The sequence below is a fragment of the Vigna radiata genome, chromosome 5, assembly GCF_000741045.1.
Source record: "Vigna radiata var. radiata cultivar VC1973A chromosome 5, Vradiata_ver6, whole genome shotgun sequence".
Classification (NCBI taxonomy): domain Eukaryota; kingdom Viridiplantae; phylum Streptophyta; class Magnoliopsida; order Fabales; family Fabaceae; genus Vigna; species Vigna radiata.
Genome location: NC_028355.1, coordinates 26,566,557 through 26,581,411, shown reverse-complemented (window position 1 = coordinate 26,581,411; position 14,855 = coordinate 26,566,557). Strand labels below are relative to the sequence as shown.

Here is a 14,855-nt window from a genome sequence, read left to right as displayed (position 1 = left end):
CGCATTGAAGGTGGTGTTGATGAAGGATGGCGTCGTTGCAAGGGAGCTTGCGAGATTGGTTGGAGTGAACTCGGTGTTCGTTTTCTGGCATGGCGCAATTTACGATTGGGGTTGCTCGCGTTTTTTGGATTTGTCTGAGTTTCAGGTGATTTTGGGAATGCCATGGATGACTCGCGATGAAGAAGAAAGGGCTCTGTTGTTTGGATTCTTTGCAGGTGAAGAATGGAGATGCTTACTTAATTTGCGGCTTGGGCTCTTGCATGATTGGGGTGATGGTGCACGAGAAGCAAAACCGTGGTTGCTTTGCCGAAGAAGATGAACGAAGTTCTCAAGTATAAGCAATGTGACAGAGAGTGAAGAGGCAAGCTGACATAAGACGTGGCTTCGCCATTTGCCACATCAAGCAAAAGTTAACACGTTCAATTTTAAGGACTAATAGTAATGATTTTAAAATTATAAGGACTGAAAGCAATAAAAGTTTTGAGTGGGAACTAAACCCAAAATCATGTGATACTTAAGGAACGAAAAACATATTTAATCCTAAAAATATTATAGATAAAACTTCAATCTCATTAATTAAATAAACTATCACTAACATTTTAGTGTAAGAATAATAATTTAAATAAAAATATTTAATAATCTAAATTTAAACTAATTATAACTCTAAACAAAAAATATTTAATAAAAATAACAATATAACATTTATATAAAAATTAAATATAAAATATTGATCCAACTTTTAGTTTTGCATCCGAACAATTTTTTTAACTTATTTTTTTAAAATTTAAAAAGATTTTAAAAGATCACATTTAAAGAGTGTTAGAAAAAAAAAACTTATTAAACAAAATTAATAAAAAAAATTGAATTAAATTAAAAAAAAAAAGTTAAAATTAAATTAAATAAATTCAAGAACCAATATTTGAAAAGAAAAATAACTAAAATATTCGTTTCGGTGGATGCATAATAAAAGCCAAACCGAACCTAAGAAGAAGAGGGTCATGGAGTTGGTTGACAGAAGAACACGAGGCCAATGATGGATGACCCACCACTGAAGCAACACTGCAAGAGGTCGCAAAGGACAAAGTCATCCTCTTCTTCTTCTTCCCATATCAGCAATCTCGATGATGGATGTCTTATGCACATTTTCAGCTTCCTTCTCCCTATTCCAGGTATAACCCCCTTCTTTCTCCTTTTTTTCCCCTTCACCTTCTAATTCCTTTTCTCTAAAATTTCAATCTTTTTCGCCCAATTCAACAACACCCTTGTTTTTGTTTTGTTCAATTTTGCTACTTTGATGTGCCTTGGTGAGATTTATGGTACTTAACCTGCTTTTAAGCTGGCAATTAGCAACATGAACTAGGTTTTGTTTTCATTTCTCACCCTCTCTGTAAGTATTTTGATTAATTGGTGTTTAACATTTTTTTATTGCTTCGCTTTTGTTGTATTACGAGAATGAAAAGCTTAAAATTTGATACCTGAACAAACTTGTGTGTTGGGTATGTTGTCAAAATTTGGGGTCTTAAGATGGATAATTGTGAAATGAAAATACAACCATGCTCATGTTTAATTTCATGTTATGCAAGTTTAGTGAAGCCTCTGAAATGAATTTGGTGCCGAATGCATTCATGTTGGAGAGTGTTTCCTTGCTGATAAATCTATTTTGGCTCAATATTGTGTTTTTATCCTCTCTCTCTCTCTCTCTGTATGGTTTTTTTGTTCAGCCCATATTTGTTTTAAGGACATGATATTATTATTTTTGAAGAGATTGGGCAGGTGAAAGCCGTGCCACAATTTTAGCTTTTCTCTATTAGTTCTGCTTGTTTGAGATGATGTTATATCCTTTCTCTCTTGGTCCTTATACTTGGATATTCTCATCAATTAATTTTCCTTCTATGGAAAAAAGAAGAAATTAAGAAATTAATAACATACTGCAGAGCATTCTCTATCACAAAGTTGCTATTGAGTTTGCAGATCGCTTTAATACCGCCCTCGTTTGCCACAGATGGAATTATTTGGCATGTCATCCTCGCTTGTGGCTTCGGGTAGATAGATCAGTGAAAGACTCATCCGAACCTGGTGTTTTCCCCAACATTGAAACTGCCGTTACTGCTTCAAGGCATGTAAAATTAATGCTATTTGTGTATGATTTTAGATTTTTCTTCAGGGTATGGATTCTAACTGTCACTTTCTTTCTTACAGACCAGGTGATACCATTTTAATAGCAGCTGGTGGAAGTCATCACGTCGCAAACATTCAAATAAGGAAACCACTTTGCTTAGTGAGTTATCCAATTTGTGTGTGTGCGTAGGTTATTCTACCTTTACTCAGATTTTTGAATCTCATCCAGTTTCCCCTAACAACCATCCTTGAGATTAGGCATTTGACTTTTAGAGTCTATCCAAAGCTAACCAAAGGTGCATTTTTTAATGGGGTTTCACTGGTTGAGATATGATAGGAACTTGGGTTTTCGGGGATGCGTGAGTCCCACAGAGAGTGGTATGTGATGCTCCAAGTGTTTGGTTCTCCCTCCTTAATAGTTAGCTTTTAAGGTTGGGTTCTCCAAGTACTTGGGTACTTCTTAGCAAGATATTTGGATTGATATTGGGAAACTTTATTGTTTGTTGCATCAATTTTCACCTTTTTTTTTCTTTATTGTTTGCTGTTTTGTTATTTTTCTGAGTACTGAGGAGGACTCCCATCTCAATTTTTTGTTTCACAAAAATAAGACAATGATCGTGCATCCCTTCTGCTCTCTATAAGGTTATCCCAATTTGTTTGGGTCAACTAGTGATGTTGCAAATAAGTAAATTTCAAAAATTTCTATGTCGTGGATTGGATTTATTATTAACACTAGATCAGGAGTTGGTTTCATTGAAGTATGGGTAAGAACCACAAATTGGAGTGATTAGGTGATCAAATTGGCAAAAAGAACATTAAAAATGGAATCAGAATGCAGAACAGAAGCACAGCAAGAATGTTCAGACTCCATTGCCAACAAGAAGAATTTTCTCAGATTCGGATGCATCTACCATCACAATGGAGATAAAGAAGCACTATTTTCTTCTGCATCCAATCGCCACCTCAAAAGTGGTTGAGGTTGATGACAAGTTTGGAAGTGCTCTTTTCATGATGATGCTTGTGCTTTTAATCCCAGTGGAGAGAAAATAGGGAGCTAAAACAAGATTTTTCATTTGTTATTGTTTTCTAAAATGATATTTCAGAACTGTCTTAAAATAATATTAATAAAAGGACTAAAACAAACAGTGCTACTGGTTTCACTGCTAATTTCATGCACTCGAGTTCATCACTGGTAGTTAGAGATTGTACTACCTTCTCGTTATTCTAATTCTCAAGGAAACATTAATGATAGAAAATCTCCAAATTTTTGGTTTTCCCAAATCAATGTTGTTTGTTCAGATTGGTGCAGGTGAACTTCCAGATGACACAACACTTGTTTGTTCTCGAGGCTCAGACAGGTTTGCTTTCCTTTCATTTAAACTTTGTATAGTGTGTTCTTGTGAGGTAGTACCTAGGAACCACTTCTATGCTGCTGGGTTTCAATGGATAAGATTCCTGGCCAAACAGAAAGGTCTATATCCTCTTTCAATGAATGTTAGTTCATAATATCTGTAGCCATCTCATAGTCTCAGGTACTCGTGTTGATTATAAGTGTTTGTTTCGTTAGTCCTTGACCTCCGCAAACCTTCCTTGTTAGTCCCTGGCTTTAAAAAATGTCTTTTACTTTCGTCATTGATGATCATTACCTTTTTCACTGACATTTTGCAAAATTATAAGGGATAAATTGGTTTCAGCCAATGCCATTTTGCAAAGTTAGGGTGTATTTGAAACATTGAACTGAACAGAGGTTTTACACTTTCCAATGCATTGAGTCAAAAGTTGTTTGTTTGGAATCCAAACATCCTTAAAGATTGAAGTGAAAATTTCACAATATCATCATGCACTATAATGTTTATAATATTGGTCAACATTAATTTTATCCCTTGAAAAGTAGCACCAGATAATATAATATTCTACAACACTTGGTATGTGTTTTTTGTTTTGTTGGAGCAGTGCACTAGAGTTCCTATCCACATGCAAATTAGCAAACTTAACTGTGAGGGCTGAGCTTGGTTGCTGCTTGCTACATAGAAAGGGAAGGTTAACTATAGATGGATGCATACTTCAATGTGAATCTAATCCTCTGGATTATCTCTCATGTCCCATTGTGAGTACAGCCAGTAGTAGCAGTGAGGTGCTTCCCTCACAAACCAAGAGTAACAGTGATGGTGTCTTTGTTTCACAGACCCGAATTGAAGGGGGTGCCAAAGCTGTTCTAACAAGTGGGGATTTGGCTTTGCAACGTGTGAGAGTGATTTATGCTCGAACTTCACTTCTTTTCTGGTTTGATGTAGAGCAGATGTGTGATCAAATTGACCATGACAAGCCTCTCTGATATCATTATTTCTTCTGGTTACCAAGACTTGTCTGTAACTTTAGTAGTGATTATGGTATTTTCATTCTTTGACTTGTGCTCTTTTGGTTCTTGTGATTTACCATTAGAATGTCTTATAAGCAACAAACATTCAGTTTACCATGGTCTTCATAATCAGTTGTCTACATTTAATGCAATAATTTATGTTTGTTGAGTAGTAAGTTAAAGTTTGATGCTTATTCATACGGTCTTCACACCTTTCGAAGCTTCAATCAACACATAATGTATTTTTGTTTTTATTGTCAACAACCGAAATATGTAAAAGTTCAAAAAATGAAGATTAAAATTTCATATGCATTTTTGAAGACAATCCCTTCTTCTAACATGATTTTAACAGCTTAAATCTCACATTCAACTGTTTCTTTTTTAAGTGAAAGAATAAGAAGAAAGAATAGGTTTATAGAATAGGTTCTATATTTAGGATAATAACTTATATTTGTAAATAAAAAACTTAAATGAATAAGTTACCTTCTACAATATTAAAATTTTGTCAATCATATTTTAGCGACATTTTTCCTTTCCAGCTTCGTACACTCCTCTTACAAAAAAACTTGTTTTTTTTTTTCATGATAATAAAATCATTTATCTTAAAATTAGATTTTAGTAATATTATCAAAACACAATTATAATAATTTATAATAATAATAATAATAATATAATTAGTTATTAAATTAACCTAATTTTTACCAGCAAACATTCTCTTGAAAATTTCACATTTATTACATATCTAACAATTATTATTATTATTATATAAAAGTGGTTCCAAAATTTATCTTATTAAATTGATTTTATTAAATTAAATTAATCTCTAAATTTTATTTTCTTTAAGATGTTATTAGATTATATTCTAATTTACTTTAATAAACTTATCATGTCATTCACTTTCAGATTATCTAAGCTCATTCTAAGATATTCCGTTCTTAACATGAAAAGGTGTTATAAATCTCATATCAACTAACTATATAACTAAATTATAATATATAAATAAAATCTTCACTTTACAGATTGAGTTAAAGTTGAATTTTATTTTCTTAAGTCATCTTTTAGCTTATTAAGTAAAATATTTTTTATTAATTAGTAAGCAACGGGACAAGATATTTGTATACAATGTCTAAGAAGCTGTTATAATTTATTAATTAGTAAACAAATACTAGTAAGCCTAAGTGATTACCTATGACCAGACAAAAAATTGAAATGATAGAATCTTCCTATATATTTTTCCCTGTAATAATTTCTCATACAAGACTTATTTTCTTGTAGATATATATCACTATCCTGCCATTCTCTGAGAACATCTCAAACAACCTGAAAATTGAGCACCAAATGTCATTAAATAGACGTTCCTTTAAAACAAAATCCATTGCAGATATCAGTACAAAATCCTTAAGATGGTTGGGTAACAACAACGTTGATAATTGACTGTTACTGTGAAAAATCATCGATAATATGTTTGTAGTGAAGAATTGCATGTTGAATTTCTAATTAAAATGTTTATTCAAAATTAGCCCTCATAAAAAAGAATGAAGACTGGTGAAACATGGAGTATACAATTTTAGAAAGAAAGAAACTCAGGTCACTATTACTAGGTGAGTTGCGTGCCTTTGTTTCATAAAAACCAAGTTCTACACGTATCTTTTCTATTCCTAAATTGATACAGCTGCTTAATCAGTACTCTAAAGCAATAGACTACAAACACAAATACAAAATGCAAACATATTAAAAATATTAATAGATTGCTTACCGTTATAGACCAAACTTTGGGGTAGCTGAACTCAATTCCCTGTAGTAGGTCTCTGTTTCAACACCAAATCAGCGGCAGAGTAATAATCAGCTATTAGCCGGTACATATATGATGGGTTATGCCCTCCACTGAGAAGTTCCAAAACCAGAAAATGGAAGAAAAGGAAAAGATTAATACATTTACTTTCTCAATTCAGCAATGAAGTAGACCTAGTTTTCTTGATTAATTCCAGTTTAACTTACGTGCCAGTAATGAAGAGACTAACAAGGTCTGGTGGCACATAATCAAATGCTGGATTAACAACATGAAGAGAACCAACACCAGTTGCAGAATCCATCAAATCTGAGAATTCTCCAAAGTCTAGTAGCTCGGATGGGGATCTCAATTCATTCAATAGGAGATGAGGATTGTGAGGATACAAAGGGCACAACTGTCAATAAAATAAATGAATTTTCAATAAAGTCAAATAGTAGGGTAACAAGTAGCAGATCACAACTTAATTCCATATCAGGATGAGGTAATTTAGGGAAATGCTTGAGGTAATGTGTATTAGCTAAGATGCACAGATACCATACAGCGATAACTAATTTAAGAATAGGATACGATGGTACATATTTAAAAGTGTATAAAATTTTTGAAACTGCAAACATATAATTGCAATTATGCAGATCCAAATTAAAATCACATTTCTTAGATACTGTCAAAATCAAAAAGGAATAAATCTTTATTGTCAAATATTACTTCCTATTATTTACATAAAGAAATAACACTATCAATCTCATTACTTTTTTAAAAATAATTCATAAAGAGGACAATTTCCCACTTTGATTTATGAGAAGACAGTTTCTATATTACATATATATATACTTGTATGTATCTGGTAGTTTTATCAGATATACATGCTCTAAAAGTGAGGACGCTTCAGCAGCACATTTCGGTGAAGTATTAAAAGTATCAAATACGTTAACAAATAAAAGTATTTGTGCTTCATAGGTCTAGATACTTCATTGATATATATTGGTAAAGTAACATAGAGTATTAGGATTGGATATGGATATATGAAGCATATTGAAGTAGTGATGCATCAAAGTGTATTAGTGATACCATCATGGTGAAGTATACGAAAGTATCAGTATCATATACGCACAGAAGTTACAGACACAGTTGATAATTGTAGATAACCATCACAACTGAATAACTTGGCTGATAGAGACAGATAACGAACTATGTCTACTGCAGCTAATATTAGCTATACCATAACATAGATCTATTTCAAAGACTCACTTGTTTATAAATTCCAAAGTCCATCATTTATCACCTCTCCCTCATTACCTTTTTAGTGCATAATAAGTTGTCTAGATAGCCTAAACAAGGACAAAGGTTTAACAGCTATGGAACATTTTAGATTGATCATTCATTGCCAATTAATTAAATATTTCTATGACTATCCTCAATTTCTAAATTTCTTTAAAAAAAAATCTGGTTCAAACTTGTTCACAGTTAAGACTTCATTTTAATTCAAATCAAATTGTTACGTTGTATAAACGTTGGTTGAACTATCAATTATTGTATGGTAATTCATTTTGAAAACTCTGTATGATATCTAAAAACACAGCAGTCATTTATTAGATTCTTATATTTCAATTTACAAATTTATGTATATTATTATTAGATCAGTAAATGCACAGACACATAACAACTATTTCTAAAATCTCGAGTTTAAAAAAAAATATCAAACTCATTGCCTCCAACAGATTTGGCGGTAACCTATCCACTCTATAACAGAATGGGAAAGAAATAATAGAGACATCAAATGTCAAAAGAATTCTTGCTTCCTATAACATCCCATATGTTAGGGTGTTAGAGATAATGTATTAACAATTTACCTTATGACTTCCAGCAAGTACAACAAAAGGAACAGCATGCCTACGAGCTGCAAGTGCAACCATATGCAACCCAATTGGGGCAATTACTCCACCATTAGCCATGACGGCATGAGCACCAACTATAACCTAAATAATTATGAGCTGAAATTAATTAAAAATCTGCCAAAGAGCCTTGATTAAAAAATTTACGTTAGAATCACCCACCATATTCACTCTGGAAATCATAGCAAAACTTGCAGAATCAGCAATTACTGTGGTCTGTAAGCCTCTAGCAGCCAATTCTTTCGCAAGGAGATGTCCGCGATACCTGATTGCATATGCAAATAACGTTCAGCGGTTTCTTGAAGAACACAAACAAATACTCTCTAATAAACCAGAATCATGCCTTGCAAATGTTAATTAGCCATAACTACAAACCTCGGGCCACCTTCAGCAACAAAAACCTTAAATGATCTCTTTTTCTCCTTTGCAGCACAAAGAAAATCGAACACTGTTTTTGAACTGCCTAGCGTCAATATTACCTCACTGAAAAGTAGCAGTGTGTAAACAAATAAGAAAAAGAATATAAGATTTTACTTTTTCTAAGAAATAAGGAATACAAGACTATAAAATCAAGACATAATCACATCAATCAACAGAGTAATGTTTGCCTTCGTTTAAAGAATTAAAAAGAGAAAGAAAAGAAAGGTTTTTTATTGAATAGACTAGAAAGAACAAAAATAGGAGAGCACTCTCTCCTTCAAGGGTTTTCCCTTCACAAGAGCTAAAGCTCAATCTACAAAATTCACCTCCTTCTCCTCTTCTCTCCTTCTTTCCTATTTATATCTAACTAACACCTCAAGTAATTGATTCTAAGTATCTTAACTAATTTCTCTTCTCCATGTGTCCTAACAGTACACTCCGCCAAAAATCAACCTTGTCCTCAAGGTTGGAACATGGAAGCTTGATACCATGGCTCATCTTCATCAACATGTTATCTACCCTTCCTGATAGCATTGTAATATTGTCATATCATAGGAAGGGAACCCACTGGCTACTGCCTGCAAATTCAGTCTAGAGGCTTGGGTGGTGCCGGAGATGAGAGTGATTTTTGTATAACAGACTCTGAACCCAACAAGTTGGAATTCCAAAAAATGTCATTGATGTTCCAACCATTATCAAATCTAAGTTCAACAATGACTTCTTATTCATATTACATAAATCTGATTTTGGGGAAAAATGTTGCTTGGCTGCATCTCCACCTTCAACTCTCTTATTGGTTAACTCTGTAATTGGGATATCAAGAAATTGACCTTCACAGCACATAATCTTCACTCTCTTTATTGGTGCATCCCCTTCTTCCTCCATCATAATTTTAGTCTGTTACAAATCTCACTTCTCTTTTGGTTTTTTCTTCGCTACAAAGGGTGTGATTCTTCATTGCTAACCCTTCTCCCACATTTAGAGCAATTTCCATAACTCTAATCAAGTCCTTTGGATCCTGTTGTGGAATCTGATTTTGAATGTTAGATTGCAGCCCTGCAAAAAAATATCCTGCAATTGATCTTATATTTGATTTGCTTGTGACACCAACCTTGAGGAGTCATTCCCTTCAAATATGACCAACGCCACTGTTTTAACCCAAGGTCTCGACAATTCTTCTCCCTCCTCGTCTGATCTACTATTATGTAGATATCTTTATTCCTTCTTCTCTTCATCATTAACCAAGTACTCTCCTCCTTCAAAGAGTTTCTTGCTTTCCTTGATTTCTTGTAAACGTTATTTGATCTCTTTCTTTCCTTTTTTGATATCTTGAAGAAGTTCCTCAATCTCCTTCACGTCCTTGTAGAGTATCTTTAATACTAGACAAATCTGTCTTCATCTCCACAATCACTCTTCCTTGCTCGCTGGCCAATATTTCCAAAGAACACACTCTACTTTCCATAATTCCCCCTTCTTCAGATACGACAAGTCAGACCATTTTGTTAGGAACCAAGAATTGAGAAGAGAAAGAAAAGAAAGGTTTTTTATTGAATAACTAAAAATAACAAAAATAGGAGAGCACTCTGTCCTTCAAAGGTTTTCTTTTCACAAAGAGCTAAAACTCAATCTACAAAAATTCACCTCCTCCTCTCCTCTCCTTCTTTCCTAGTTATATCTAACTAACACCTCAAGTAACTCACTCTAATTATCTTAACTAATTTCTCTTCTCCATGTGTCCTAACAGAAAGCACCAAGTATTGAATATATGCATTGGCTTCTTACATCACCACAACAGTTAGTTTGCGATTTAAGAATTTAACCCATCTTGAAATAGTTGGCATGGTTATCAAACTCTCGAGTTAACTCTTAAACTCTTACGAGTTTACGTTCCCAGACATGACTTCCGAATTAACTCGGAAGTAAACTCTTTTCTGCGTAAACTCTGTAGAATTAATTGTGAAATCGGTGAGATCATGTAGAATCGGGAGTTTGGACCGATTCTACGAGCTTGAAAGGGGGGAAAATTAAGAAAAACAAGGTCATTTAGTCTTTTTTAATTATATATTTAATGAAATGCATCAAAATAAATGACAATAATCTAAGTATTTATGTTTTACAATATTTATTTTTATGAACTATATATCTATAAATTTTATTTATTTAAAGTTATATAATTTTGTAGACTTATTTGAATTAAGATATTATTTATATAGTATTTTTCATCTGAAGTAAACTCTTACGAGTTTACGAGTTAAGTGTACGAATCGAGTTTATTCGACTCTCACGAGTTTACTCGACTCTCACAAGTTTACTCGACTCTCACAAGTTTACATAAACTCACGAGTTTGATAACCTTTTGTAACGTTATTAATCACTATATGACATGGTAACAATTCTCAGCTCACAAGACAAGCTTTCCATTAACCAAAGAGAATTCTTGGGTGCTGGAACCCTTTACAAATGCGTATCTATGACCAGTGATAAGAAATCCAACAGTCTTATCATTGATGATAAAAGAAAAGTTTATGTCTTGGTAAAATAGATTGACATGTAAATATGTTTTTCCTCTTAAGTTTTGAATCTCAGATCAATCTGCCTTTTGGGATCTTATAATGGCATATTCTGAACAAGCACTTTAAAGTAGCAAGAGATAAACATGTCTGTGAGTAGTTTCGGATGAAACGAACTTTTGATGAATATGCTCTACTGCTTGTTCTGCTATTTGTTCATGGCAAGAGGTTATGTCTTGAATAAGTTCATTGACTGCTTCAATGACATCATGCTTCAACTTCCGACCTCTTGTACCCTTTTCAACAGCTGTAATAACAGAAAACTAAAAGATAAACGTAGTTGAATACCAAAACAACAAATTCTTCATCAAATGCCACACAGCAACTAGGACCCAATATTTTACAATAATCAATGGGATCAATCAACCAAAAAATTATCAAGTAATGTCAATGAAGTGTTCTAATAATTTTATAAAAATAAGAAAAATAATTACATATTGCATTTTAGCATTAACTTTATCGGTGATAATTATCTAAAAGAATACCTCTTTTGTGTATTAGCATAATATTTTTGCATGAAAAAGGATGAAATGAAAAAGTAACTTTTCTATTGCATTTAAGCTTGGATTTCTGCATATGAAATATCAACATTTTTCATCAAAAGGCAGGAAGAATATATATCACGAAAAAGATTGAAAAGTTATAACAAAACTCAAGTTTTCATCCTCACATCTACTTTTCCCATCAGAGTCACCCGTCGAGGAGGGAGTTGGTGGAACGGCAGCTGAATCAGTCACGTCCTCTAGAAGAGTTTGTAATGAGGGTGGACGCAAGGTGCTTCTTGCAGCAGCTGCAACAGCAGCAGCAGATAATGCAGGATGATCATCTCGCTCGACATCATCTTCATCATCACTTCCAAAACCAGCCATAGCATCTGTAACAAGGGAAAGATCCTCCTCCCTTATAATGTGAAGAACACGCCTCACGATATTTCCCACAGATAACTCTGCAATCCCATACATAACATGTTACAATATGCAAACAATTAATGTTTCCCAATTCCAAATGACAAAAGGATCCTTAAGCAGAACTACTTAACCAGGAAATCAGGAAGCACATAAATCAGAATATACATACTTTGACTGTCAAAAAAACATTAAACACAGCACACACAAAATGTGTTTGGGGTACCCAGGGTACCAGCCAAGAACCAGAGACTAATCCCACTAATGGTACATATCCGTTTAAGGTGTTTATCTCTCTCAACAAATGTTTTTCCATATACATGAAGTTCAAGACCAAACCCCTACCCACAAGCTAAATAAATACCAATTCACACTAACAGATACCATAAAATGTATATTTCTGTTATAAAATAAAAAAGTATGAAAACTTGATATATATACCAATAGGATTAGCATCAATAATCTTCTCCCCCACAGCCCTTACTGCATTAATCAGAGATGTGGCCTGGTTTGTGTGTGGCAGCCGCTGATGCGAAATCACTGACCGGAGCAACTCTGCTGTCTGCTTCGCCGTGGCCTGAGACCCTTCAATTTTACTAACATCACAACAACAAAATCAATAACTAGAAATTACAAAATAACAATTTAACACCAAATCAAACACACGTACAGAGAAAAAAAAAATCCTAAACCTCAAAAGTAACACCCTGATCCCAATTACACCATTAATCCAACTCAGACATCACCAGAGAAGAAAAACTCACCGCTTCTTGAGCAGATTCACAAATTCATTAACAAGGGCTTGAACATCTGGCATTTTCCTGGAAAAAAAAAACACAATAAAAATTACACTATATATTATAATAACAATAAAGAAAAACGGAAAAGGAATTTACTAATTGAAAATATAAGTAAAATGGTGACCTAATTAAAGAAGAGTTAGAATACCAAAATATGAAGTTAGTAATACGGAGTTCAAAATTGGAGAGTTAGTGTTTGGGTTTGAGTTTATTCGTGGAATCCGATAATCCAGTTTTGAATCCGAGATACCCGCCACCGCTGTTACTGTGAAAATGCTTAGAAATTGTATCGATTACTTGTAACAATAAGGTCTCATGTTCTAGCTTTTGAATATGCAAAAGAAAATTGTCTTGGAATATAATACATATTATAATAATAACATGTGGGATACTTTGTAATATTTACTACTCAAACTATAATAGTTAAGAGTGTTTGGATAAAAGTATAATTACTGAAAAAGAATAAAAAAAAAGTATATGAAATGATGCAGAGAAAATTCAAAACAATGTTAAGAAATAATTTAGTAATGATTATGAATTAGTCCTGGTGAGGCAGGATATATTTGTTTTAAGAAATTATTTCCATTTTATGTAACTTCTTCTATCAATATAATGTAATGTTAGCATTTAAAGGTTAGCAAAAAAAAAAAATGGGAGAAAAAGAGTTCTAACATGCATGGTGAGATAACTGTGGAACATTTTAAGAGAGAAATAATAGTTATAATTATAGAACTAAAACATAATATATAAAATATATATTATTTTGGTATTTTTTTTATATAACTAATGAAAACACATATAGAATAGTATATTAACCTTTTATAATAAAAAATGTTATTAATTTTTTTTTAAATTATAAAATTATATTTACAAAAAGATAATAAATAATTTTGATAATTTTATTATAAATAATTCTTTTATTGTCGGTATGTAAAAGTCTACAAAATATTATTTTAGAAGTGGTTTTGGTTTAAAAATAGTAAAACTTGATTATTTTTAAATTAAAAAAGTATGATATAAATAAATTTGTTATGAACGAGTTTATTATTTTAAAACACATAATTTTTCTAAAAGTCATTTTTCTATAATTCTTTGACCTTTTTATAGAAGTTTCACTCATTGTTCATCTGTTATACTGTCTAAGTGATCATTAAGGCGAGATCTTCAAGTTTATCTAATTAGTTTATGCAAAATAGTTAGTTTTTGCTCATTTTTTGTTTGTTTCATTTTCCATGCATGTGAGCCAATTGTATTTTGCATGTGTTGTCTGAGTCTTTTATAAGACTATTTGTTGATCAGTGGTCCTAACGACGTATTCTAATCATCTTTAGGTGGTTTGTAGGTGTAGATAGAGTTTTGTTGGTGAGAGCAATTTAAGTTTTATAAAGTTGGTTGAGCTTCTAAAAGGCAAGGGAAACTAGTTATCTTGATTTTAACTGGTAGACAACTTTTAATTGTTGACTGTATGTTTGTATGATAATTGGTTTCTGTAATTAAGATGACTAATGAAATATGACATGTTGAGTTAGGTTAGGCAGGTTGAATTGTCCTTGGTGATTATATGTTGAATTGGAAATATTTGTATATTTAAGATGTCGCTTGAGGTGATTTGAGTCATTGAATTATGTATAATATGATGTTTGGTTGTTTTGAGCATCTATAGTTAGTGTTATACTGGTTTTGTAAGATTGAAATGACATAAATATGCAGAATCTTGTTTTATAGAATTATGCAAACTCGCTGGATAAAGTCAAAGTCAAAGAGTTCAGCGACTTGATAGTTGCTGGTGAGAATATACTCGTTGGATGACTTTTAAGAGGATTTAAATCAGTTAGTACTAGTGATATTCTCGCTAAGCGAGCAATATAGTCATTGAGCGAGTATGTTGTCAGGAACTACTCGTTGAGCGAGCAGATCTGGTAGTTGAGTGCTATTAAGCACTATTCACTAAGCAAGCAAATTTGGTGGTTGAGCAAGTGTATTGTCAGGTACTAATAGC

The 14,855-nt window shown here is 32.7% G+C and overlaps 2 protein-coding genes across 6 annotated transcripts; one reads left to right on the top strand and one right to left on the bottom strand.

Moving 5' to 3' along the window:
- The first annotated feature begins 970 nt into the window (after window positions 1-970).
- Window positions 971-4,653, top strand: LOC106762475 (F-box protein SKIP5). Of its 4 annotated transcripts, XM_014646415.2 has the most exons (6): window positions 971-1,169; window positions 1,972-2,116; window positions 2,200-2,278; window positions 3,418-3,476; window positions 4,072-4,225; window positions 4,304-4,653. In XM_014646415.2, the coding sequence occupies exons 1-6, from the start codon at window positions 1,031-1,033 to the stop codon at window positions 4,451-4,453; spliced, it is 726 nt and encodes a 241-aa protein (XP_014501901.1). In that variant the 5' UTR covers window positions 971-1,030; the 3' UTR covers window positions 4,454-4,653. The 4 variants fall into 4 exon arrangements, with proteins under 4 accessions (XP_014501901.1, XP_014501900.1, XP_022636954.1 ...); XM_014646414.2 differs by having other exon boundaries at window positions 4,072-4,653; XM_022781233.1 differs by having other exon boundaries at window positions 976-1,169; window positions 1,935-2,116; window positions 4,072-4,653.
- Window positions 4,654-5,543: 890 nt separating this feature from the next.
- Window positions 5,544-13,182, bottom strand: LOC106761185 (translation initiation factor eIF-2B subunit beta). Of its 2 annotated transcripts, none has more exons than XM_014644710.2 (11): window positions 12,981-13,182; window positions 12,821-12,877; window positions 12,498-12,652; window positions 11,822-12,097; window positions 11,269-11,398; window positions 8,537-8,644; window positions 8,324-8,426; window positions 8,120-8,245; window positions 6,476-6,663; window positions 6,234-6,361; window positions 5,544-5,797 (listed from the first exon to the last, which is right to left on the bottom strand). In XM_014644710.2, exons 2-10 carry the CDS (start codon window positions 12,871-12,873, stop codon window positions 6,265-6,267), a joined length of 1,236 nt encoding a protein of 411 aa, XP_014500196.1. In that variant the 5' UTR covers window positions 12,874-12,877; window positions 12,981-13,182; the 3' UTR covers window positions 5,544-5,797; window positions 6,234-6,264. The 2 variants fall into 2 exon arrangements, with proteins under 2 accessions (XP_014500196.1, XP_014500195.1); XM_014644709.2 differs by having other exon boundaries at window positions 13,005-13,182.
- Between the last annotated feature and the right edge of the window lie 1,673 nt (window positions 13,183-14,855).